Below are 26,582 nucleotides of genomic sequence, written 5' to 3'. Positions count from 1 at the left end.
AAGTGGTCCGCTTGCACCAGGTATGGGGGAAGGAAAAGGAACGGAGTCTGGCAGTGCCGTATTCCGAATCACAATCTCTTGCATTCTCCAAATGACATTATAGTGCTCCCTGCCCTCAAGCTTTCAGGGTACAGCCCAGGAATTGAGTTGAGGGGGAGGGGGCTTATATTTAAAAAATCTACATTTTTATAGACTCATTTAAGCAGTTCCCTCCATCACTGACTCTAATATGGAACATCCTTGGCCTGGGCAACGGAGAAAAGAATGGAGTCAAGGAGTCACAGAGATGAGGGTGGAAAACATGATTATGGGTGTCGGGGCACTATGGGCCAGAAGAGGGCTACAAAGTTTCAAGAATCTCCTCTGGCCCTCAGAGCCCTTCTCCAACCCAACCTACCACTTCAACCCCATTCTTTTCTCTGTTCGCTGGGCCAGGAGTGTTCCACATTGAAGTCAGTGATGGAGGAAACTGCTTAAATGAGTCTACAAAAATGTATCTTTTTAAAATATAAATAAAATGTAACTGACAATCAGAAAAGATTGCTGGTTTGGGGAGCATGATCCCTGTGACATGGGACCTGAGTTGCATTTCTCTGGGTATGTGTAAGGCAGCCATTTGTTTGAAGATGGAAGCCCCAGTTTGCAGACATGATGTTTATGGCCCTGCCTCTTTGCTTGTCTGACTGCCCAATACTTGCCCTTTCTTTCCTGCTGGCTGTTGGTGGTGCTGCTGTTCCCAGCATTACCATGCTCTAGCCATGAGACTTGGTGCCATGTTTCCAAGCATCATGGGGGCATTTATTCTGTCCACTCAACTTAGTGTTGACCTCACTCACCTCACCAGAGAGCAGTTGCTTGAGATCTTGAGGGTATTCACATTTCATACTTCCTCAGTCAGGATATTAAATGGCTCATTTGCAGTTCCCTGCATGGCAGTTAGCATTGATTTCAGTCAATCAATCATATTTACTGAGCACTTACTTTTTATTTTTTAATTGTATTTGTGAAGTGGTTGCTATGTGCTAGGCACTGTTCTAAGCCCTTGGGTAGAAGGTTGAAGGTAATCAGGTTAGATATAGTTCCCCTCTCACATGGGACTCACAGTCTTAATCCCCAATTTTACAGATGAGGGAATTTAGGCACAGAGAAGTTAAGTGACTTGCCCAAGGTCACACAGCAGAAATGTAGCCCTTACTGCAGCAGAGCACTGTACTAAGCACTTGGGATAGTATAACAGAGTTGGTAGACATATTCCCTGCCAACAGCAAGTTTGCAGTCTAGAGTGGGAGACAGACATTAACATAAATTAATAAATTATGAATATGGGTATTACAAAATTTGCCACAAAGAACTGTATCAGCCCCCAAATTTCACTTTTACATTTGATCCTAATGAGAATTTGGTTTCTATTAGCACAGTCTCTTGACCCAATCACCAGCTGTTTCCTCTCCCCAAATGAAGGATTTTTATCCACTTTGCAAGGAGTTTCATGTCCTGAGAAAATTGAAAAGACCTTTAGATTCTCCAACTAATATGTATTCCCCCTGCCAGCCATGATGAGCTGTGTGTAGGAGTACAGTACACAAATTAGGTCATACAATCTTGAAGGGATTAAAAAATTAGTAGTTGGTGAAATTAAGGTACAGAAGACTCTCAATAATTGAAACAACATTGACTTTACTAATCAGCATTGTTCTGTTTCTTTGCAGGATGAGATCAACTGTGAATACATAACCAAAGAAAAACAGAGGGAATGGAAGAGTTTCAAGGTACTGTGTGATGCGCTATGAAAACATGGAGAGTGAACAGGGCATCCTAGGCATTTTGTTGAAAGATATTAAATTGGTGATGATTTCATTAGAAAAGAGGGAGAATAAGAAAAATGAAAAAGGCATTTTATTGAAAATAACAGTAATCTTTGATTCTGACATAGTCTATGCAGTTAATGCTACTGCCTCTTCATTTTTTTTGCAAGAGGGGAATTAGACACACAAGCTAGTTCAGCATTAACAAAGTAAAGAGCAGAAAATATGGTATTTTCCACAGTGTCAAGGAGGATTTTTCCAAACTTGTATCCAGTTTTAGCAGCAGATGCAGCTGCCAAGATGGTTAGATCAATGGTATTTATTGAACGCTTACTGACGGCAGACCTCTGTACTAATCACTTGGGTGACTACAATACAACAGAGTAGGTAGACCCGTTCCCTGCCTACAATGAGTTTAGATGCTTTATGAGACAGAAAGAAACCACAGCCCACGTTGGCTTGGTGGCAAAGATCATCTCCAGTAAATCTAGGAAAGTCACCGGAAAACACAGCATTGGAGGAAATGTCTGAAAAAAGTAATCACTGCAGAATCAGATTTCACCTTCATAGTCAGCAATACAGTATGGTGGTGTTCACTGAGACTCCAGAAGTTTAAAAAAATACCCTAACTATAAACTCCTTTCTAGATGATATGTTCCTTGTGGGCAGGGAATGAGTTGTAATCTCCCAAGTCCTTAGTATCGTGCTTTGCACATAGTAAACGCTCAATAAATGTGATTGAATGAATGAGTCTACCAAGTGTGCTATATTGTACTCTCCCAAGCGCTTAGTGCAGAACACTGTACTAAGCAATTGAGATGGACCGTGGCCTAGTGGCTACAGCATGAGCCTGGGAGTCAGAAAGACGAGTGATCTAATCTCAGCTTTGCCACTTGTCTACTGTATGACCTTGGGCAAGTCACTTTACTGCTTTGTGCCTCAGTTACCTCATCAGTAAAATGGGGATTAAGAATGTGAGCCCCACTTGGGACATGGATGGTGTCCAATCTTGTATCTACCCCACTGCTTAGTATAGTGCCTGGTGCATAGTAAGCACTTAACAAACGCCATAAAAAAACACAGTAATAAAAATGCTTGATTGATAAATGCTGTTCCTCTTCCTGCTCCCTTCAAAGGAGGCACTGAAATGCTCACAAAGCGGTTTCAGGGCCTTACCAGAATTACATGGCAAGTGACTGGGCTGGTAGGATCAGAAAACTCAGGATTTTGGCTCATACCTTCCTGTGCAAAATACACCCTTTTCAATCCCTGCTTTCAACAGGTTGAATTCAGGGCATTGTGGGTATTTCATCACAGCTCAGTTAACCTGAGCAGTAGAATGGTTGTAGAATAGTCCCATTGTAATTCAAAAGTCAGCTTGGCCTTCCAAGATGAAGTGGGTGTTGGGAGAGGAAAGACATAGTCATAGCTCTTGGGTGTTGCAACTGTGACTTCTGCCTCCACTTTCTACCCTGGTATGCCTTTCTGCTAACTAAAAAATCGAAATGGTATGACCTAAGTTTTGACCCAATGGGATGTTTACACTAAAGGAAATTAACATACCTATCAGAAGCAACATGTCCTAGTGTTGATTATGGTATTTGCTAAGTGCTTACTATGTGCCAAGCACTGTTCTAAGTGCTGGGATAGATACAAGGTTATCAAGTTATCCCACGTGGGGTTTACCATCTTAATCCCCATTTTACAGATGAGGTAACTGAGGCTCCAAGAAGTTAAGTGACTTGCCCAAAGTCACACAGCTGACAAGGGGTGGAGCTGGGATTAGAACCTACGACCTCTGACTCCTAAGCCCGTGCTCTTTCCACTAAGCCATGCTGCTTCCCTTGTGGTCTAGGTGACAGAAGACCACGGCTCTGCCACTTGCTTGCTGTGTGACCTTGGGAAAATCACTTAACCTCTCTGGACCTCACTTTTCTCATCTGCAAAATGGGGATTAAGTACTTTTATCCCTCCCCTTTATATTGTGACCTCAGTGAGGGACAGTGATTATGTCAGACCAGATTATCTTGTACCTATCTCAGTGTTTGGCACATAGTAAGCTCTTAACAAATATTATTATTATGGCCTATGAGCCAGTCATATGTCTGGGGCACCTTCTAAGTATACAGCATTATACTAAGCACTTCGAAAAGTGTAACAGAAGGAAAACACGCAGTTCCTGCCCTGAGATAATTTCCAATGTAATGAAGTCCAATTCTCTCAAGTCCCACCCTCTTCCTGCCCCTTCTTCACCTCTCGCAGCTTTCAGAGCATTATCTCAAGAGGAGAGCTCCTGTGTCCCATCAAAATTCACCCCCCAACCTGTGCCTCTGACCACGATCCTCACCTTATCGAAGTGTTTGCACCCTCTCTTTTTCCCTCCCTGACTGCCATCTTCAGCTGTTCACTCTCCAATGGCTTCTTCCCCACTACTTGAAAATGCTCTCATGTCTCCCCTATTCTAAAACACAACACTCCCTTGACCCTATGGCTCCCTCCAGTTATCACGTTATCTCCCTCCTCACATTCCTCTCCAAACTCCTTGAGCCAGTTGTCTACACTTACCACCTCCACTTCCTCTCCTCCAATTCTGTCCTTGAGCCCTCCAATCTGGCTTTTGCCCCCTTCAGTACACCAAAGCTGTCCTCTAAGGATGATCTCCTTCTTGTCAAATCCAATGGCCTCTACTCCATCTTAATCCTCCTCGACCTCTCAGCTGTCTCTGACACTGTCAACTCTGCACTTCTTCTGGAAACATTGTCTAACCTTCACAGACACTATCCTCTCCTGGTTCTCCTCCTATCACCTATCTCTTCCTGTCTCTCTGGCCACTCATTCTGAGTCTCTTTCATGAGCTCCTCCCCTGCCTCCCACTCCTTAACTGTGGGTCCCCTTCTATTCTCTACCTACATCCACTCCCTGTCTTCCTCCAGACTTCCCTCCACTATAGACAACAACCACCACCATCCTCCCTGTCTCTCAAGCCCATAATAGTGGTGTTATCCTCGACTAATTGTACTGTACTTGGCATTTGGGAGAGTACAATTGTACCCTAGACTCTTTTCTGGACTGTAAGTTCACTGTAGGAAGGGAATGTGTCTACCAACTCTATTGTACTGCACTCGTCCAAGTGCTTAATACAGTGTTCTGCACACAGTAAGTGCTTAATAAATACCATTAATTGATTGATTGATTGATAGAGTAGAGTAAGTAGATACAATCCCTGCTCTCAAAGAGATTATGATCTCTTAGGGGTGACAGACATTAAAATACGTATATTTTACATGCATAATGTATATATGACATAAGTGTTGAGAATGGGGTTGGGGTAAGTACCAAAGTGCTTAGAGGCTAGGACTAAGGGCCTAAGTGATGCAATAGGGAGGGAAGACAGGCTGGGGAGATGAGAGATTAAGTCAAGGGTGGTTTTCTGGAGGAGATGAGATTTTAGTAGGACTTTGAAGAAGGAGAAAGTGGAATTCTGTCAGATATTACGAGGGAGAGAGTTCCAGGCAAGAGGGAGTGTGTGAGCATGAGTTTGAGGATGAGAGAGAGGCACAGGGAGTAAGCTATTAGAGGAGCAAAGTGTGTATGCTTGGTTGTATTGTGAGAGGAGAGAGGATTGGTAGTAGGGAGAGAGTTGAAGAGTGCCTTGGGAGCAGGGAATGTGTCTTGTGTTTTGACTGTACTTTTCCAAGTTCTCAGAAGAGTGTTTTGCACCCAGTGGGGGCTCGATACAGAAAGGCTGGGACTATACACGATGAAGGGAAGTAGGGTTAGCAAAACAGGGAACTATGAGGAACTCTGAGTCAGACATAAATTTCAGAATTTTTCACGTTCAACAAGTAATTTTAAAAAATGAATTGGAGGTAGAAAATGGAGTAAAATAAGTTAACTGTGGAAAATCTGTATTATAATTATTCATTGAAAAGCACCAGGCAGGTCAACATTGAACATTTGGGCTTTAGGGACAGATGCCAAGAGACAAGGGGAAGGAGAAGTGAAAGGAGTAGAGGAATAATTAATTTATTTAAATTAACATCTGCCTCCCCCTCATTATATTGTTGTTTTGTACTCTACCGAGCACATAGTACACTGCTCTGAACATAGTAAGTGCTCAATAAATATGATTGATTGATAGAGAAAGATGAGCAGATGGGCAATCAAGGCAGCAGGATAGATACACTCATAGGGGTAGGAAGAGGGCAAGGTGAGGAGGATGTGGGCAGGGGGAAATGGGGCAAGTAGGCTGGCAACAAAAATTAGAGAAGAGCAGCATGGCCTAGTGGGAAAAGCATGGGCCTGGGAACTAGAGGACCTGAGTTCCAGTGCCGGTTCCATACACTTGTCTGCTGTGTGACCTTGGGCAAGTAAGTCACATAACTTCTTTGTGTCTCAGTTACCTCATCATTAAATGAGGATTAAGACTGTGAGCCCCATATGGAACATGGATTGTGTCTAATCTGATTAGCTTGTATCTACCCCAATCAATCAATCAATCATATTTATTGAGCACTTACTGTGTGCAGAGCACTGTACTAAGCACTTGGGAAGTACAAGTTGGCAACATATAGAGACAGTCCCTATCCAACAGTGGGCTCACAGTCTAGAAGGGGGAGACAGAGAACAAAACCAAACATATTAACAAAATAAAATAAATAGAATAGATATGTACAAGTAAAATAAATAAATAAATAGAGTAATAAATATCTACAAACATATATACATATATACAGGTGCTGTAGGGAAGGGAAGGAGGTAAGACAGGGGGGATGGAGAGGGGGGCGAGGGGGAGAGCCGCACTTAGTACTGCTTAGTACTTACCCCAGCATTTAGTACTTACCCCAGCACTTAGTACAGTGCCTAGCATGTAGTAAAAGCTTAATAAATATCATACAAAAAAAAACTGAGCCAGAATTTGGAGAAAGCAGGGCAGAGAACAGAGTGGCACAGACTCTGAAGAGTTCAGAGTGACAAGGAAGAAATACAGATGGGGTAGACCAAGATGGAGAACATTCCATATTTTACATTTTACATTTTCCAGTTATCAGCTTGAATATTACAAAATAAGATTTTTTGTAGGAAGGTGGAATAATTGACTCAGAGTAGCGGAAATGCTAAATGGAATCTGCACAAAATATTGTTGCCCATTAACTGTTGAATATCAGTAGCCTTTGCATTCAACAATGCTTCTGCGGGGGTGACTGAAAAGATGGATAGCACAAATTCAATCCGTGTGATCGTTAGCTCCCCAGTATTGTCTCTTTTCTGCCTTAAGTCTATGAATCTTCCACTAGCATTCCAAATTCCAGTACCACTCCATTAAATTAAGTACTTCCTAGCCCACTGCTCCTCACAGCATGGGCCCAATAATAAATGCTGTTGATGAGGACGATAATGAGATGTGACTTTTCAAGGCACCAGGCTGCACAGCAGTACAAAATGTAGAGTGTACTCTTCATTCAGAAAGGCCAAGTTTTCATACGTGGCTAAACTGAAACATCTCCATGGACAGAGAGAAGGGCTACAAAATTCAGCAGGAAAAATTCTTCCTTTTTAGTGGCATGTCAGGTGAGCCTACAAAGCCAAAGCAATGGCTTTTTTTGAATAGCAGTGGTAACATGTTCATGTTGGCATCTCTCACACCAGCCAGTTGTCAATAAAGGAAAGCCACAGGCCAGAAACAGCTGGGGGCCAGAGGACTGCCTTGGAATGTCTTTGCCAACACATTTGGCCTTCTCTGTGGTAGTTATAGTTACCTTCACTGAATTCCCAGGGTATATCAAAGCCCCCTGAGGGAAGCAGTCAATTAGAATCATTTCACGTCTTTTCTTTCTTTAGTTTGCTTGCAAATAAAGCCATGTATAAAATGTAATGTTTAAAAAAAATGTGTTTATGCAACACAAATCTTCTCATACCAATCTTTCTTGAGCTATTTAATTTTGTCTTCCAATGTCACAGTCCAACAACTTCTCATACAGAAACCAGAAAATGTGAAGTACAAACCAGCATTAATAATGAAGGATCAAACCAACAGTACTTCTATATTTTAAGGATCAATGCAAACTTTCAATGAATGGGTCCAGGTTATTTAGCATAAAAGTTTAAAAATGAAAAATGTTAGTTCCTATTAGGAATGTAGGAGCTTTTTTCAGCAACGTTATGGGTGGATCACCATGCTGAAAGTCAGAATTGAAAATAGCACTTTCCAAATCCTTCCAAATCTTTGCTACCAACAGCCATAGCTTTTGTGAATGGCTTATATATGTCCCCTTCATAAGAAGCTCCTTGAGTGTTGGAATCAGGTCTCTTACTTAATTACTCAAGTGCTCAGAGCAGTGCTATGATCAAAGAAGTACTCAAAAAATGATTGATTGATTGATAGACTGGAAGAATATATCCTAGTAGGGCCTGCTTGGGATCAGGTTAGTCTGTGTATTCACTCATTCAATCTTATTTATTGAACTCTCACTGTGTGCAGAGCACTGAACGAAGTGCTTGGGAGAGTACTTTATAGGAATATAACAGACACATTCCCTGCCCATAACAAGCTTACTGTTAGCCTTACCCTGTGACTACCATTACTATTACTATTACTACTACTATGAATAATAATAACTGTGGTATTTAAGTGCTTACTATGTGTCAGCATTGATACAAAATTATCAGGGCAGACATTGTCCCGGTCCCAAATGGGGCTCACATTCTAAGTAGGAGGGAGAACAGGTAGTCCATCTGTAAAATTGTATCCCATTTTACAAATGAGGAAACTGAGGAAGAGGGGAATTTTATGACTTGCACTATGTTAAGTAGGAGGCAAAAAGCAGAGCCAGAATTAGACTCCAGGTCTTCTGACTCCCAGGCTTATGCTCGTTCCACCATGCTATGTTGCAACTACAACTGCTACAACTGCTAGTCACTAGGCCATGCTACTTCTATTACTGCTACTATAACTGTCCCTTGGGGTACATTTGGGCAAAAAGGACACTAATTTCTGGGAAACTACAGGGACAATCTATGGAGATAAGTTCCACTATAGGTGGCACCATCCTGCTTTTTGTGTTGAATTGCCACCACAATAGCCTAAGGCAAGACTTGTTGAAGTCCCATTTTCGTCTAGGGTATCGGGAGGAGAATTCTTAGCAACAGTGGTAATGGGGGTAATGATAGCGATGGCTGGACCAATCTGTTCTGGGCTTTCCACCTTTTGTCCCAAGGGAACTACTTCCAGGACGGGCCAGTTGCATCAGGAACCACAGTCAACATGGCTGCTATTATCAAAACAGAAATGATGAAGCAGATGAGTTGGCTGGTGTTCTGTTTGGGGAGTGTCTTCACTTAGTCCCAAGATGGGAGTAATGGAGAAAAATGATGATAATATTTATAATAATAGTATAATAGTTTTATTAGTTAGAATTGCGGTCTTTGTTAAGCACTTACTCTGTACCAAGCACTCTACTAGGCACTAGGTAGATTCAAGATAACCAGGTCAGGCACAGTCCCTGTCCCACATGGGGCTCCCAGTCTGAGTAGGGGGAAGAATAGGTATTCTTTGCCTATTTTACACATGAGGAAACTGAGGTACAGAGGAATTAAGTGACCGACCCAAGGTCTCACAGCAAATGATTGGCAGAGCCAGGATTAGGACACAGGACCCCTGACTACCAGGGTCATGCCCTTTCCACTAGACCACACTACCAGTGGAAGTAACTGTGGTGACAGAGACAGGTGAGTTCTGGGCCTCACCCCCTAGGTGCCCTCTGCCTCTCTCCCTTTCTTTGCTCCCTCACCCTTTTCTTCCTTTCTCACTGCCTCCCTTCTCTTCTGTCCTCCTTTCTCCTATCAATCAATCAATGATATTTATTGAATACTTACTGTGTGCCTAGTACTATATTAGGCACTAGGGAGAATACAATAGAGTTGGTATTAACAATCCTTGTCCACAAGGAGCTTACAGTTTAGGAGAGCTGATTCTATTTCATGGGAAAGCCTTTCAACAGGTTGGGAGCAGGAGGTTCAAAGACAAGGAAAAGATGGATTTGGAACTCAGAGAAGCATCGTGGCTCAGTGGAAAGAGCCCGGGCTTGGGAGTCAGAGGTCATGTGTTTGAATCCTGGCTCCGCCACTTGTCAGCTGTGTGACCTTGGGCAAGCCACTTAACCTCTCTGTGCCTCAGTTACCTCATCTGTAAAATGGGGATTAAGACTCTGAGCCCCACGTGGGACAACCTTATCACCTTGTATGCCCCCAGCGCTTAGAACAGTGCTTTGCACATAGTAAGCACTTAACAAATACCATTATTTTTATCATTATAAGCCTCTGGATCATTCTTGCCGAAGTCCCTATATGCTAATGACTGGGCTCTTGAAGCACACTCCTGAGAAGACAAACAGATGAATGGAAATCACTTCTGAGGATCCGGACTGACAATGAGTACTCAGTAAAATGGGAGCCATCCCATACCTAGAAAATCCAGAAGACACCCAAAGAATCTCTTTCCCTTTGGTTTTTTCCCTTTTGCTTTTCTCCCTCATCCCCTTGTGGTTCTGGCCCCACCCTTATTTTCCTTGCCTTGTTCCTGTTCCTTCCTTCCATCTGCTCCACTCCCATGTGGCTTTGGGAAAGGGGGACAGACATAGCTGCTCTTTACTACATGACAGGGCTGGCTAAAAGATAATAATAATTAGGACATTTTTAAGTATTTACTATGTTCCAAGCACTGTACTAAGTGCTGAAGTAGGAACAAGATAATCACATCAGACACAGTCCTTATGCCACATGGGGCTCACAATCTAAGAGGGAGTTCAGATATTGAATCCTCATTTTACAGTGAGGAAATTGAGGCACAGAGAAGTTAAGTGACTTGCTCAAGGTCACACAGCAGGCAAGTAGTGGGCCTGGGATTAGAACCCAGGGATCCTGGTCCCACTAAGCCACGCTGGAAGGTGGTGGCAGCTAAAAATGTAATTGCTCCTTTTCTGGTAGTGGAAAACTGCTTGGAGTGGCCAACCTAGTTTCTCTTCCTATTCATAATTAATACCTTTGGTGTTTGTTAAACTGTGAAACGCTGTTCTAAGCACTGGGATAGGCAAGTGTTAAGCACATCAGTTACAGTCTAAATAAGAGGGAAAACATGCATTGAACCACCATTATACAACCTACTCACTGTACCTTGATCTCGACTATGTCACCACTACCCCCTTTCCTAATTTTTCCCTCTGGCCTGGAATTCCCTCCCCCTCCATACATACACTACCCCCACTCTACTCACTTTCAAATCCTTATTAAAATCGCTTCTTCTCCAAGAACCCTTCCTTGATGAAACCCTCATCCCTCCTACTCCTTCTCCCTTCTACATTGGCCTGACATTTGGATGCGCACCCTGTAAGCTCTTGATATTCATTCTATATTGAGTGTCACAGCACTTAATGAACACTTCTGTCATTTCTTTTTATTGTCTGTCTCCCCCTCCAGACCGTGAGCTCCTTGTGGTCAGGGAACACGTCTACCAACTCTGTTGTATGGTACTCTCCCAAGGCCTTAGTGCAGTGCTATGCAAAGAGTAAGCATTCAATAAGCATTCAATAAGTAGAGGAAGCATTAAAATACTATTTAATGAGTGAATAAATAAGAAACATTGATTGATTGATTGATTGCCTCCTCCTAGCTCAAGAAGAGCTATTGGGATGGGCTGACCGAGGGTGGCAGGAGATCAGGCTGTGACAGACATTAGCAGCTCAGCCCTGGGTCTGGGTAGCAAAGGTGAGCAGGGACAGAGGAGGAGGTCATTGTTGGGGGTAGGAAAAGAATCCCCTCTTCCCAACATGTTTCTCCTCCTTTTTCCCCTTCTTCCATTTCCCTTTCTCCCTTTTCCACTGTAACTACCCCACCTTTTTCTCTTTCTTTCTCTCTGCCCCTGCCCTGTTGACTGCCCTTCCAGATCCCAACTTCAACTCTTGAGAATCTTGTCAGCTTCCCTGGGCCCCAGCCACTAGTGTGGGATGCAAGGGACAGAGAAAAGGAGCTGAATTCTGCTGATGGTGATGCTAAGGAGGATGTTTTTTCCCCCAGAGTGCATTTAATTACTGCAGATTCAAGTGAGCATCAGAGCAGGGATTACTTTTAACAGTCCTGACTTGAGCCAAGTGTTCCTTACCTCAAATTTCACTCCTCTTGTGGGTGTAAGGACAGCTTCACTTTCAGGGCTTTACTTTATTTGGGCACCATGTAGAAGGAAATATAACTTACAAACTGCTCTTCCCAGCCATATATCGCTGTCAGGATCGTTATCTACTATAAAGAGCCCCTCTACATTCAGAACGGGTAGTTTCCTGGTCAACATTTGTAACCTAACTACCTTTTAATGAGTCAAACACCTTTTGATTTGAACACTTGACCCAGTTGCCCCATAAGGCAAAGAGGGACAATTCCTTTAGAATTGTAGGCAGAATCTGGCAAAGCATGTGATTTGACCATTTTGGGATCATCGGGCTTTCGTTTACTAAGGAAAAATGGGCTCAGAACTATTCTTCCACAGCTCATAAATTATCCCTGGTCTCTGGACTTTCTCCAAAGGCCAGACTGAAGGGGGAGGAGGGAGACTTGAGGTGTTGACCCTCCATCACTTTCCTCTTCTGTGTCTTCTGTCAGGTGGCTCACTTGCTCTAAAAAGGAGGTTGTTTGTCACTTGGAACTGGTTCTGGGAGAGGCACAGGTGGCCAGAATGAAGGGGCTCCCTGAGCTGCTTCATGACCCCCACAGCTCCAGCCCACTGGGATTCTCCCATTCATTCATTCATTCATTCATACTTACTGAGTGCTTATTGTTGCAGAGAACTGTACTAAGTGCTTGAGAGACTTCCACTTCTGTGTGGCCTTAGGCAAGTCACTTCACTTCTCTGTGCCTCAGTTACCTAATCTGTAAAATGGGCATTAAGACTGTGAGCCCCATGCAGGACAAGGGCTGTGTCCAACATGATTTGCGTGTATCCACCGCAGCACTTACTACAGTGCCTGGCACATATTAAGCGCTTAACAAATGCCATAATTATTATTAGTATCATTATTACAATATAACAGTAAACAGACACATTCCCTACCCACAACAGGCTAACAGTCTAGAGGGGGAGACCCCAGATCCCCACGGGGCTATTCTAGCCTGGCTCACTTTTCAATCTGCTTTTCCGGGTTCGTCCCCTCGTGGTGTGTTAGCCTATCTTTCAACTGCTGTTTCTGATAAAAGCCACATTTATCTAAAAAAATATAAACACCATTTCAGGAGAGAGCTAAATCCTTCTGAGAACGCCCCACAGCACAGGCCAAGTCCTGTCATTAGACTCTCACACGCGATTCACCCTGGAATGAATGTCTCAGGGCGTGGGGCTCTGCAGACCGAATCTGCCCGTCTTGTTTTACTTGGCAGACTCCATCACCCCTACGCAGTGTTCTGATAATCTGATCTTCCTGCACGATCGCAAGAGACCAGATTTTTAATATAAAGCCTTGCTGGGTGTCATCAGGATTGCTTGGGTAGGCACGGTGCTGTGGGGGGACGTTCAACCTGTCTCAAGCTGGCAATCATTCTAGAACTCCTGTGTCCCTGAGAAGAGTAGTTGCAGATGGGTCGAAAGGGCTAAGATTACTTTTCTAGTACATTGAAAACTCGAGTGCTGTGTAGTCTGCTTTGGGGGGCAGAGCAGAAAAAAGACGGCATAAGACCAGAGCGGTAGAGATGGCTGCTATTTATTATTCATCCCCCTACTAAGGCTTTTCTCCTTTCTCAGTTTGTAAATGATTTAACATTTTTCAGTTCTACCCTGAAACAGTAGGAACTGATAGAGTCCTAGGCAGATCAGAACATGTGCGTCCCATGTGAAAGTAAGGTAATATGAGACTATTTTCTAATTCCCTGAACTTGAGAGTGGCATGATTTAGAGTGGCCAGGTTTAAAATTCCCATCGTCCAGCCCCAAATAATTAGGTCCTCTTAGATATAACTGAATCTCCTGGGAAACCAGGCACTTCCAAGTTACAGGAATCACTGCCTTTAAAACTTTGGACTTGTTGGACAAACTACTGTGTCTCATGGAGTTTTGTTCCTGTAGTTTTTACCTTGAGTCAAAAACCAATTTCTGACTACAAGGAGATTCCTCCCTGCCTAACTCCTCTTTAACAAATACACCCATGCCTTAATATAGTCTCTCCTCCCTCATAGCTAAATTCTCAAAATCAATCAAGCAATTAATCATTGACATTCATTGAAGGTTTAGGGTGTGTAGAGCACTGTACTGAGCACTTGGAAGAGTACAGTACACTAGGCTCTGTAGACATGATCCCTTCCCATAAGGAGCTTACTGTCTAGACATGGAGAGACAGACATTAAAATACATAGTTTAGTGGCAAAAGCACAGGCTTGGGAATCAGAGGACATGCATTCTAATCCTGGATTAAGACTGTGAGCCCCACATGGGATAACCTGATTATCTTATATCTACCCCAGTGCTTAGAACAGTGCTTGGCACATAGTAAGTGCTTAACAAATACTATCATTATTATTATACAGATAGGAGAAGTGGTAGAGGGTAAGGATATGTACATAACAATAATAATAATTGTGGTCTTTTTTAAACGCTTACTATGTGCCGGGCACTGTACTGGGTACTGGGGTAGATACAAGATAAGCAGGTTGGACACAGTCCCTGTCCCACATAGTGCTCAAAGTCTTAGTCTCCATTTTGCAGATGAGGTAACTGAGGTACAGAGAATAATAATAATGATGGCATTTATTAAGCACTTACTACGTGCAAAGCACTGTTCTAAGTGCTAGGGAGGATACAAGGTGATCAGGTTGTCCCTCATAGGGCTCACAGTCTTAATCCCCATTTTACAGATTAGGTCACTGAGGCACAGAGAAATGAAGTGACTTGCCCAAAGTCACACAGCTGACAAGCGGCAGAGGCAGGATTAGAACCCATGACCTCTGACTCCCAAGCCCTTGCTCTTTCCACTGAGCCACGAGTGACTTCCATAAGATCACACAGCAGTACTTCCCAAGCACTTAGTACAGTGCTCTGCACACAGTAAGTGCTCAATAAATTTGAATGAATTAAATGAAAAGGGGCAGAGGTAGGATTAGAACCCAGGTCCTTCTGACTCCCAGGCCCATGCTCTCTCCACTAATATGCTGCTTCTCTTAGAGTGAACATCAAATGCTTAAAAGATACAGATCCAAGTACATAGGTGATAAAGAAGGGAGGGCAAATCAGGGAAATGAGGGGTTAGTCAGGTAAGGCTACACAGAGGATATGTGAATTTTGGAGGATTTTGAAGGTGGGAAGAGTTGTGTCCTGTCATTTATAAAGAGCCAAGTAATTCCTGGCCAGAGGGAGGTTGTGGCAGAGGGGTCTGCTGAGAGATAGATGAGATCATGATACAGAGAGTAGGTTGGTATCAGAAGAGAAAAATGTGCAGATTGGGTTGTAGTAGTAAATTAGCAAGGTAAGGTAGGAGGGGTAGAGCTGACAGTGCTTTAAAGCAGTCAGTGGTAAGGCGTTTCTGTTGGATGCGCAGATGGATGGACAAGCATTGGAGATTTTACTCCTTACTGTAACTTCTAGTCGTAGTTGTCTATTAACCACAGTCAGTACAGGGATCCTATATCATCATGCCCTTCTCTGCCTCCCTCACTACCAAGTATCCTCTCAGTTACTCTGTAATATTCTTGGGTCATTGCAGATGATTTTACTTCTCTGATCTGACCTCAGCAAGGAAATCACTATAAATATGTTCCCCTGAAAGAGGCTTTATTGTTGCTTCAATCACTCACTCCAGAAGTCTTTGTCAGAATGGTCTTTACTCAGACCTAATCTGAAAGCTTTATTTTTATATAGATGATTCACAAGTTTACTTCTCCAGGCTTGATCTTCCTCCTTTTCTGCAGCCTCATATTTCCTCCTCCCTTCAGGACATCTCAACTTGGATGTCCCACTGACACTGCAAACTAGATGGTCAAAATTGAATTCCAAATCTTTCCACCTGAACTCTGTTCTCCCCCTTTCCTTCCTATCACAGTAGATAATACCACCATCCTCCCTAACTCATGAGCCTGTAACCATGACTCATTTCTTTCATTCAACCCACATATCCGATGTCTCCAAATCCCGTTGATTGTACTTTCACAACAGCACTAAAATCCATCCTTTCCTTTTCATCCAAACTGCTACATTGCTGATCCAAGCATCATATCCTGCCTTGACTACTGTATCTGGCTCCGTGCAGACCTTCCTGCTTCCTGTCTCCCTACTCCAGTCCATGCTTCTCTCTGTTGCCTGAATCATTTTCCTATGAAAAGCTTTCAGTCTGCATATCCCCACTCACCAAGAACTTCCAGGGATTGACCACCCATCTCCAGATCAAACAGAAACTTGGCTTCAAAGCACTGAATGAGCTTGCCTCCTCCTATTTTACCTCACTGATTTCCTACTGCAGCCCAGCTCAAACACTTCACTCCTCTAGCACCAGTTTGCTCACTGTGCCTTGATCTCATTTATCTCACCACTATCCTTTTTGCCACCTCCTCTCTATGATCTGGAACTCCCCACCCCTTCATAGACCACAGACCACCACTATTCCCACCTTCAAAGCTTTATTCAGGTCACATCTCCTCCAGAAGACCTTCCCCCATTAAGCTCTCTTTTCCCCGACTCCCTATTCCTTCTGCATCACCTATGTATCTGGATCTGTATCCTTTAAACCCATGATATTCATCTCACCCTGAACCACAGCACTTAGGTACTGGTCTGTAATTTATTTATTTGTAGTGATGTCTGTGTCCCATCATCATAATGGTATTTATTACTGGGTGCAGAGCACAGTACTAAACTCTTGGGAGAATGCAATACAACTCTTGGGAGAATACAACAGAGTTGATAGACTCATTCCCTGTCCACAATGAGCTTAAAGTCTAGAGATGAGCTTACATTTTATATAATTCTATTTATTCTGATGGTATTGACACCCATCTACTTATTTTGTTGTCTGTCTCCCCTTTCTAGACTGTGAGCCCATTGTTGGGTAGGGACTATCTCTCGAGAAGCAGCGTGGCTCAGTAGAAAGAGCACGGGCTTGGGAGTCAGAGGTCATGGGTTCTAATCCCAGCCTCATCACTTGTCAGCTGTTTAACTTTGGGCAAGTCACTTAACTTAGTACAGTGGTCTACACACAGTAAGCACTCAGTGAATACCATTGAATGAATGAGTGAATGAACTTTCCCCCTCTAGACCATAAGCTCTTTGTGTGCAGGGAATTTGTCTCCCAACTCTGTTCAGTCCATCAGTCCATCAGTCAATCGTATTTACTGAGTGCTTACTGTACTAAGCACCTAGGAAAGTACCATATAACACATTTCCTGCCCACAGTGAGCTTATAGTCTAGAGGGGGAGATAGACATTAATATAAAGTCATTCCTTCATTCATTCAATTGTATTTATTGAGCACTTACTGTGTGTAGAGCACTGTACTAAGCGCTTGGGAAGTACAAGTCGGCAACATATAGAGATGGTCCCTACCCAACAATGGGCTCACAGTCTAGAAGGGGGAGACAGACAATAACACAAAACATGTAGATAGGTGTCAAAATCGTCAGAACAAATAGAATTGTAGCTATATGCATATCATTAACAAAATAAATAGAATAGTAAATATGTACAAGTAAAGTAAATAGAGTAATAAATCTGTACAAATATATACAAGTGCTGTGGGGAGGGGAAGGAGGAGAGGGAAAAGGGGGCTCAATAATTTATAAATAAATTATAGATATGTACATAAGTGCTTTGGGGCTAGGTCGGGGGAGGCGATGAATAGAGGGAGCAAGTCAGAGTGACACAGAAGAGACTGAAAGAAAAGGGAAAGAGGGCTTAGAGAAGGCCTTTTGGAGGTGATGTGCCTTTAATAAGGCTTTATTGGGAGGGAGAGTAATGGTCAGATATGGAGAGGAAGGGCATTCCAGACCATAGGCAGGATGTGGGCGAAAGGTCAGGAGCGATATAGATGTGGTTTGAGGTACAGTGAAATAGGTTAGCATTACAGGAGAAAAGTGTGCAGGATGGGTTGTAGTAGGAGTGTAGCAAGATGAGGTGGGAGGGGGCAAGGTGATGGTAAGTTGATGGTAAGGAGCTCTGTTTGATGCGGAGGTGGGTGGGCAACAGCTGGAAATTCTTGAGGAGTGGGGAAACATGGACTGAACATTTTTGTAGAAAAATGATCCAGGCAGCAGAGTGAAGTATGGACTGGAGTGGAGAGAGAGAGAGAGAGGAGGCAGGGAGGAAGCAAGGAGGCTCATATGGGCAGGATAGGATAAATTGTATTCTCCTAAGCTCTTAGTATAGTGCTCAGCATGACTCAGTGGAAAGAGCCCGGGCTTGGGAGTCAGAGGCTATGGGTTCTAATCCCAGTTCTGCCACTTGCCAGCTGTGTGACTTTGGGCAAATCACTTAACTTTTTCGTGCCTCAGTTACCTCATCTGTAAAATGGGGATTAAGACTGGGAGCCCCATGTGGGACAACCTGATCAACTTGTATCCCCCCAGCGCTTAGAACAATGCTTGGCACACTAGTAAGCACTTAACAAATACCATCATCATCAAGTATTGATTGATTGATCGACTCTTCACAATAATCTTGCTTTCATGGCTCATTCCTGTTTTGAATGAGACTTTGCAATGGTCCCATCAATTTCTAGCTCCTGTCTGTCAGTGTTATTATTATTAGTAGTAATAGTATTTCATATTATTATTATTATTATTATATTAAGGGTTTGCACTGGACAAGCTACAATACAATTAGATCAGACATTTCCTGTCCCACATGGGTTCACAGTTTAAGGAAGTAGGAGAACAGGTATTGAATCCATATTTTTAGGGAATTAAAATGAGTCACAGTGAAGTGACTTCCTTAAGTGGCAGAGATGGATGTAGAGCACTGGTCTGGCTTCTAGTTCTGCACTCTTTTCATTATCAATCAACCAGTCAATCAATGATAGTTATTGAGTACTTCCTTTGTGCAGGGCACTATACCAAGAACCTGGTAGAGAGTGCAGTTTTAACAGAGTTGGTAAGCACTTTCTCTGCCCACAATGAACTTTGAGGGGAATCTAAAGAGGGAGATAAATTATGGATATGTACATAAATGCATATGTATTAAACCACACTGCTTGTCTCTCTCACTCTCTCTTCCCACCCCTCCTCTCTCTTTCCATCTCTCTCAATTTCTTTCTTTCCTTCCTTCCTTTCTTCCTCAGTTGAATTTATCGAGCACTTAGTATGTACAGAGCACTGTACTAAGCACATGGGAGAGTACAATAATAACAATAGACACATTACCTGCCCACAATGAGCTTACAGTCTAGAGGGGGAGACTGACATTAATATAAATATAATTCCTTCCTCCTCCCTTCCTTTCCTTCCTCTCTTTTTCTCTGTTTCCACATATTGTAGACCTTACGTTAATGAGTATGAATCTTTTATGGAAAGCCCCACCGTTATTCTCATGGTTTCCCTCAAATGTTAACAAATCCTCTTCTCTTTAATGGGAATGTTTATACTGCATGTGGAAAACCATTATTCTCATGGTTTTCCTCAAATATTAACAAATCCTCTTCTCTTTCATGGGAATGTTTATACTGCATGTGGAAAACTTCCTGCAAAAATCTTTAGTCATTCACCACCTTAGACAAGAACCCTCTTTAAGGCCAAAGGCTTTCAGTGCTGAAACATAGGAAAACCTCTTCAAATGGTCATTCCAATTTGTGGAGTCAAATCAGAATGGCAGTGGACTACTTTTAAAACCTGTCATATAAGCTCATGATGGGCAGGGAACAAGCCTACCAACTCTGTTGTATTATACTTTCCCAAGTACAGTGCTCTGCACACAATGATTGATTGGAGATGTTCATCATAAGGCTTAGTACAGTGCTCTGCACACAGTCCTCTGCTCCTCCTCCCTTCCCCATCACCCCCACTCCCTCCCTCCACCCTACCCCCTTCCTTGTCCCATGGAACTTGTGTAAATTTGTACATATTTATTACTCTATTTTATTAATAACGTGTATATAGCTATAATTCTGTTTATTCTGATGGTATTGACACCTGTCTACTTGTTTTGTTTTGTTGTCTGCCTCCCCCTTCTAGACTGTGAGCCCGTTGTTGGGTAGGAACTGTCTCTATATGTTGCCGATTTGTACTTCCCAAGCTGCTTAGTACAGTGCTCTGCACACAGGAAGCACTCAATAAATATGATTGAATGAAGGAATTTATAGAAGGAGGTCTATTCCCAGATTGTTATTCTTGTAAATCTTACCACTGTATCATCTATAAATGATCTTGAGTGTAACCACTAAGGGAGGATCAAACCCCTCTCTGGCCTGTATTAACAAGGCCATTTGGAAAATAAATGAGAGCATGTGCCTAACCTCCCAAGATTCTAAGGCTGCACGGTCAAGTCTGTGTACTGCGGGAAAGCAAAATTATCCTAACCTAGATCGTCATGGGTTTCTGTGGATGCTACAAACCTCTTGAACCCAGGCATTCCCACAGACTTGAATTTATGTTTGTTTCCTAAAAGGAAAAATCTAACGTAAAATATATGAAGTCATTCATTCATTCATTCAATCGTATTTATTGAGCACTTACTGTGTGCAGAGCACTGTACTAAGCACTTGGGAAGTACAAATCGGCAACATATAGAGACGGTTCCTACCCAAAAACGGGCTCACAGTCTAGAAGGGGGAGACAGACAACAACACAAAACAAGTAGACAGGTGTCAATACCATCAGAATAAATAGAATTATAGCTATATACACATCATTAATAGAATAGAGTAATAAATATGTACAAATATACACAAGCGTTGTGGGGAGGGAAAGAGGGTAGGGTGGAGGGAGGGAGGGGGGCGATGAGGAGGGGAGGAGGAGGAGGAGAGGAAAAAAGGGGGGGCTCAGTCTGGGAAGGCCTCTCAGAGGAGGTGAGTGCTCAGTAGAGCTTTGAAGGGAGGAAGAGAGCTAGATTGGTGTATGTGTGTAGGGAGGGCATTCCGGTCATTTCAGTGGGGCTTGCAACAATATGTTAGAACAATTCAAAGCACCATAACTTTTAAGCTGTAGATTGTGTTTCATTGTGTTGGAAGCTTACCATTTGTTGATGGTAATTATCACCCTCAGGGAAACAGCATAGCCCAGTGTCAAGAGCACGGGCTTTGGGAGTCAGAGGACATGGGTTCTAATCACAATTCTACCACTTGTCTGCTGTGTGTCTTGGGCAAGTCATTTACCTTCTGTGTGCCTCAGTTACCTTATCTGTATAGTGGGGATTAAGACTGAGAGCCCCATGTTAGACAGGGATTGTGTCCAACTTGATTACCTTGTATCTACCCCAGTGCTTAGAACAGTGCTTGACACATAGTAAGTGCTTAACAATTACCATCATCATCATTATTATAATCATTATTATTATCATTATCACAGTCAGTACTGAGAACACACTGTGTACCCTGCCCTGGAAAAGGTGGTCAGGGAAAACATTAAATAATTCAAAGATGTGCTCTCCACCTTTGAGGAGCTTACAATCTAATCATGATCAAAATGAGTCAATGAACCTCGATCTCATCTATCTCGCCACTGATCTCTCATCCGCATCCTATCTCTGGCCTGGAAAGCCCTCCCTCCTCATATCAGAAAGATAATTGCTCCCCCCACTTCAAAACTTTATTGAAGGCACATCTCCTCCAAGAAGCCTTCCCTGATTAAGCCCTCCTCTCCACTTCTCCCTCTCCCTTCTGCACCACTCTTACTTGCTCCTTCATTCATCCTCCCTCTCATCCCCACAGCACCTGTCAGAGCTGGGGCTGCTGCATTTTCCGGCCTCGGACAAGCGGCCACTGGCCCTCTCTCTCCCACTCTCCCTCCTCCCAGTCATCTTCCCGAACTGGATGGTGATGCTGCTCATGGTATGGGGTGTGGGTGGTCCCTGAGTGGGGCTGGGCCAGGTGGGTTCCCATACAGCTGTGGGATCCCATTCCAGTGTGGGTAAGCCCCACTGAACCCTCTGACCACCCCCGCCCCCTTCCAACCCTCGCTAGCCACAGGGTTAACTTCATCACTTCACTTCTGGGCCTGAGTTCCCTCATCTGTAAAATGGGGATTAGGAGTGTGAGCCCCAGGTGGGATAGGGACTGGGTCCAACCTGATTGACTTGTGTCTACCCCAGCACTTAGAACAGTGCTGAGCATATAGTAAGCACCTAACAGCCTAACAAGTATTATTAGAGAAGAAGAATTACATATTATATTATTATATTATATATATATTATATATAAGAAGTATTATTATAAGAGAAGCAGCGTGGCTCAGTGGAAAGAGCCTGGGCTTTGAAGTCAGAGGTTATGCGTTCAAATCCTGGCTCCACCACTTGTCAGCTGTGTGACTTTGGGCAAGCCACTTCACTTCTCTGGGCCTCAGTTCCCTAATCTGTAAAATGGGGATGAAGACTGTGAGCCCCTCGTGGGGCAACCTGATCACCTTGTAACCTCCCCAGCGCTTAGAACAGTGCTTAGCGCATAGTAAGCGCTTAATAAATGTCATCATTATTATTATTATCTGTATGTCCCTCTTATTTATTTATTCATATATATTTATTCAATCTATTCACATTCATGTCTGTCATCTCCTCCTCTAGACTGTGAGCTCATTGTGGGCAGGTATATGTCTGTTGTTATATTGTACTCACCCAAGTGCTTAGTATAGTGCTTTGCACACAGTGAGCACTCAATAAATACGATTGAATGAGTTTAGCTACCATCTCAAGTGGGGACTTTGGTGGAATACAAAAGTGGTGAGATTTAATGGAAAACTGTTCAGAAATCGTCTTTGTTTTATAATGTTCATGGAGTCACAGACTCTGTCCTCAGATGCTCTACATAAGTTGTATAAAGGGAATGAAGAGCGGAATTGGTTCTTTTGGCAGGTGGCATAGGTGGATGCTTATTGCAAGTGATGTGTTTTCATTTTGAAAGGATTGGAACAATAGGCTTAATCTGTCCTTCAATGATCATTTCTTCCCAGGACATGGTAATAAAAAAAACATTATTTTACAATGGAATCGTTCCCGGATTTGGAAAATGGACCCATCTCTGGTCTTGCAAGCCACAAAGAGAAGGAAACTCACCAACAAATAAACCACTAACGGACAGTAATTAAAGTGATTCCAATGAGGAAAGACCTTGGGACTTGAATGCAGGCCCAGAGTCATTTTATTTCTTTCCTTTCTGGTTTTCTCAAACTCCTTGCCCAAATTAACACCCAACCCCAACCCAGTTCTTCCTGTAAACCAGTGTCCAGCTGTGAATTATTTTCACTTGGCAACCTCTCCATCTCTTCTCCCTCCTGTTTCCTGAACTTTGGCCCTTTGGGGCTTCAGTAATGGAGAGAATAAAAACAAATGCCAGCTAATTACATTTTTTTCAAACAATTAGAATCCCTGAAGACAATATTAACACAGTTTTAAAACATTCAAAAATAAAGAACATTTCAAAGAGCAGTTGGTTAGCCTAGTTTTGTTGTGTGTTTTTTTTAACAATATGCTCTCCCAAATAACATTAAGTGAAATACAAATCAGATGCTTTACTTTGAGTTTAACAAACACATGTTCCATGTTTTATTGTTATTTACAGTTGTTCCTTGTTGAGCACCACCTGTTTTTTCACTTCTCTTCCAAATGTGGGGAACTGCATTGTGCCTATCATTGTGCCAGTGCTTAGAACAGTGCTCCAGCGCTTAGAACAGTGCTTTGCACATAGTAAGCACTTAATAAATACCATCATTATTATTATTATTATTATCCAAAAGGTCCATAGTCTAAATATCAGGACTTTGACTCATGCAGACACTCACTCCCCACTACACAAACATCAACACCATGGGTATGACCACCCCAGGGCTTCTCAGCATTGGAGAAACCACCTCCTTGGGGTTAGTCCATGGATTGTAATTAGCAAATGCAAGTGTCACCACTGCTGCAGAAGCTGATCAGTGGGTGCTTACTTTCTCTAAAATGGCTGGTGGGCATGAGTGCATATCAATAGGATGATTAAGTTAGTAAATCATATTTATTGAGCGCTTACTATGTGCAGAGTACTGTACTAAGCATTTGAGAGAGTCTTGTCTCATTCTGTGGAGTTTTCTCCCACCCATAGCAATGCCCCGGACACAACTTTCCCAGAACACCCCGCCTCTGTCTGCAATCATTCTGGTAATGTATCCATAGAGTTTTCTTGGTAAAAATACAGAAGTGGTTTACCACTGCCTCCTCTGCACACTAACAGGTGAGTTTTGACTTGTACCAGATTGCCTTCCACTAACTAGACACTGCTCAAGCTAGAAATGGAATGGATATGCCTCCGATTGACTGTCCCTCCCATAGTCGAGACTGGTAGAGTACTGGAAACTCTCCAGATGAGACCCTGAGAGGGGCTTGGGAGAGTACAATATAACAATAAACAAACACATTCCCATCCCACAATGAACTTATACTTTAGATGGGGAGACAGACATTAATATAAATAAATTACAGATATGTTCATAAATTCTGTGGGGCTAGGAGGGTGGATGAATAAAGGGAGCAAGTAAGGGTGATGCAGAAGTGAGTAGGAGATGGGGGAAGGAGGGCTTAGGGACAGCCTCTTGGAGGAAATGTGCCTTCAATAAGACTTTTAAGTGGGGGAGAGTGTCAGATATGAGGAGGGAGGGTGCTCCAGGCCAAGGTAGGAGGTGGGCGAGGGGTCAGTGGTGAGATAGATCGAGATGGAGGTACAGTTGAGAAGGTTAACATTAGAGGAGCCAAGTGTGCAGGCTGGGTTGTAATAGTAGAGTAGTGAGGTAAGCTAGGAGGGGGCAAGGTGATTGAGTGCTTTAAAGCCGGTGGTAAGCAGTTTCTGTTATTGTGGAGGTGGATGGGCAACCACTGGAGGTTCTCGGAGAGGGAAAACGGGACAACCCATGACCCAGCACATCTGGAGCAGCATGACCTAGTGGCTAAAGCACGGGCTTGGGAGTCAGAAGTCATGAGTTCTAATCCCAGTTCCATCACTTGTCTGCTGTGTGACCTTGGGCAAGTCACTTAACTTCTCTGTGCTTCAGTTATGTCATCTGTAAAATGGGGATTGAGACTGTAAGCCCCACGTGGGACAACCTGATTACCTTGTATTTACCACAGTGCTTAGAACAGTGCTTGGCATGTAGTAAGCACTTAATAAATATTATTATTATTATTATTTTCTCCAACCCTTGCAACTGGAGCTTTAGGTAATGTAGTTGAGAATGTTTTCCAGCCCCTTCTTATTCACCCTCCTCCTCTTGGGTAGCAACAATAGCAGGCATTGTTGCTACTGCTTCATCCACCATGGCTGAACCGGCCCTTCGTGAGCCATTTCTCAGAGTTGTTCTGGTAGAGCCTGAATCTTGCATCTCTTTCAGGGCTTGGGAAGCGGCATGGCCTAGTGGATAGAGCACAGGCCTGAAAGTCAGAAGGACCTGTGTTTTAATCCTGGCTCCTCCACGCGTCTGCTGTGTGACCTTGGGTAAGTTTCTGGACCTCAGAAGTGGTATTCAAAGCCATGTGAGCGAATGAGTTCTCTAAGGGAGTGGGTGTAGATGAAGAACTGAACCTAGGGTGGGAGGCAGAGGAAGAACCCATGGAAGAGACTGAAAATGAGCAATGGATGAGCCAGAGAGAAGAGAACCATGAGAAGACAGTGGCAGTGAAGTTGATAGCCAATCAACTATTTAATGTCATTTATTATGATTCCACTGCTTGCATGTCCATGTCTGTGCTCCCCATCAGTATTGTAGGTGCCTTGTGGGCAGTTCCTTTCCCTCTGCCTTCAAACATGCCCATGTCTCTCCCATCCTAAAAAAACCCTCTCTTGACCCCACCTCACCTTCTAGTTATCACCCCATATCCCTCCTACCATTCCTTTCCAAACTCCTTGAACGAGTTGTCTACACGCGCTGCCTCGAATTCCTCAACACCAACTCGCTCCTCGACCCCTCCAGTCTGGCTTCCGTCCCCTACATTCCACGGAAACTGCCCTCTCAAAGGTCACCAATGACCTCCTGCTTGCCAAATCCAACGGCTCATACTCTATCCTAATCCTCCTCGACCTCTCAGCTGCCTTCGACACTGTGGACCACCCCCTTCTCCTCAACACGCTATCTGACCTTGGCTTCACAAACTCCGTCCTCTCCTGGTTCTCCTCTTATCTCTCTGGTCGTTCATTCTCAGTCTCTTTTGCAGGCCCCTCCTCCCCCTCCCATCCCCTTACTGTAGGGGTTCCCCAAGGTTCAGTGCTTGGTCCCCTTCTGTTCTCCATCTACACTCACTCCCTTGGTGACCTCATTCACTCCCACGGCTTCAACTATCATCTCTACGCTGATGACACCCAGATCTACATCTCTGCCCCTGCTCTCTCCCCCTCTCTCCAGGCTCACATCTCCTCTTGCCTTCAGGACATCTCCATCTGGATGTCTGCCTGCCACCTAAAACTCTACATGTCCAAGACTGAACTCCTTGTCTTCCCTCCCAAACCCTGCCCTCTCCCTGACTTTCCCATCTCTGTTGACGGCACTACCATCCTTCCCGTCTCACAAGCCCGCAACCTTGGTGTCATCCTCGACTCTGCTCTCTCATTCACCCCTCACATCCAAGCCGTCACCAAAACCTGCCAGTCTCAGC

At 43.5% G+C, this 26,582-nt stretch overlaps 1 protein-coding gene, 1 long non-coding RNA gene and 1 other non-coding gene across 3 annotated transcripts in view; 1 reads left to right on the top strand and 2 right to left on the bottom strand.

The window, feature by feature from the left end:
• The window catches only part of LOC119927220 (cyclic nucleotide-binding domain-containing protein 1-like), a 200,025-nt gene extending 176,669 nt beyond the window's left edge, over positions 1-23,356 (top strand). Inside the window, exons 8-9 of the mRNA XM_038745747.1 lie at positions 1,710-1,769; positions 22,916-23,356. Of these exons, the coding sequence (XP_038601675.1) occupies positions 1,710-1,769; positions 22,916-23,050 (195 nt within the window). The 3' untranslated portion in view covers positions 23,051-23,356. The remainder of the gene's footprint in view (positions 1-1,709; positions 1,770-22,915) is intronic.
• The window catches only part of LOC119927222, a 112,740-nt gene that overhangs the window by 71,005 nt on the left and 15,153 nt on the right, over positions 1-26,582 (bottom strand). The gene's annotated exons all lie outside the window — the stretch shown is intronic.
• On the bottom strand, positions 24,185-24,322 carry LOC119927819. Its single transcript, XR_005450788.1, has one exon. It is a non-coding gene; the product is annotated as a small nucleolar RNA SNORA7 (small nucleolar RNA).

This window comes from Tachyglossus aculeatus, chromosome 4, assembly GCF_015852505.1.
Source record: "Tachyglossus aculeatus isolate mTacAcu1 chromosome 4, mTacAcu1.pri, whole genome shotgun sequence".
In the NCBI taxonomy this organism is placed as follows: domain Eukaryota; kingdom Metazoa; phylum Chordata; class Mammalia; order Monotremata; family Tachyglossidae; genus Tachyglossus; species Tachyglossus aculeatus.
The sequence above is the reverse complement of the archived record's forward strand: the minus strand, read 5'-3'. Positions and strand labels throughout refer to the sequence as shown.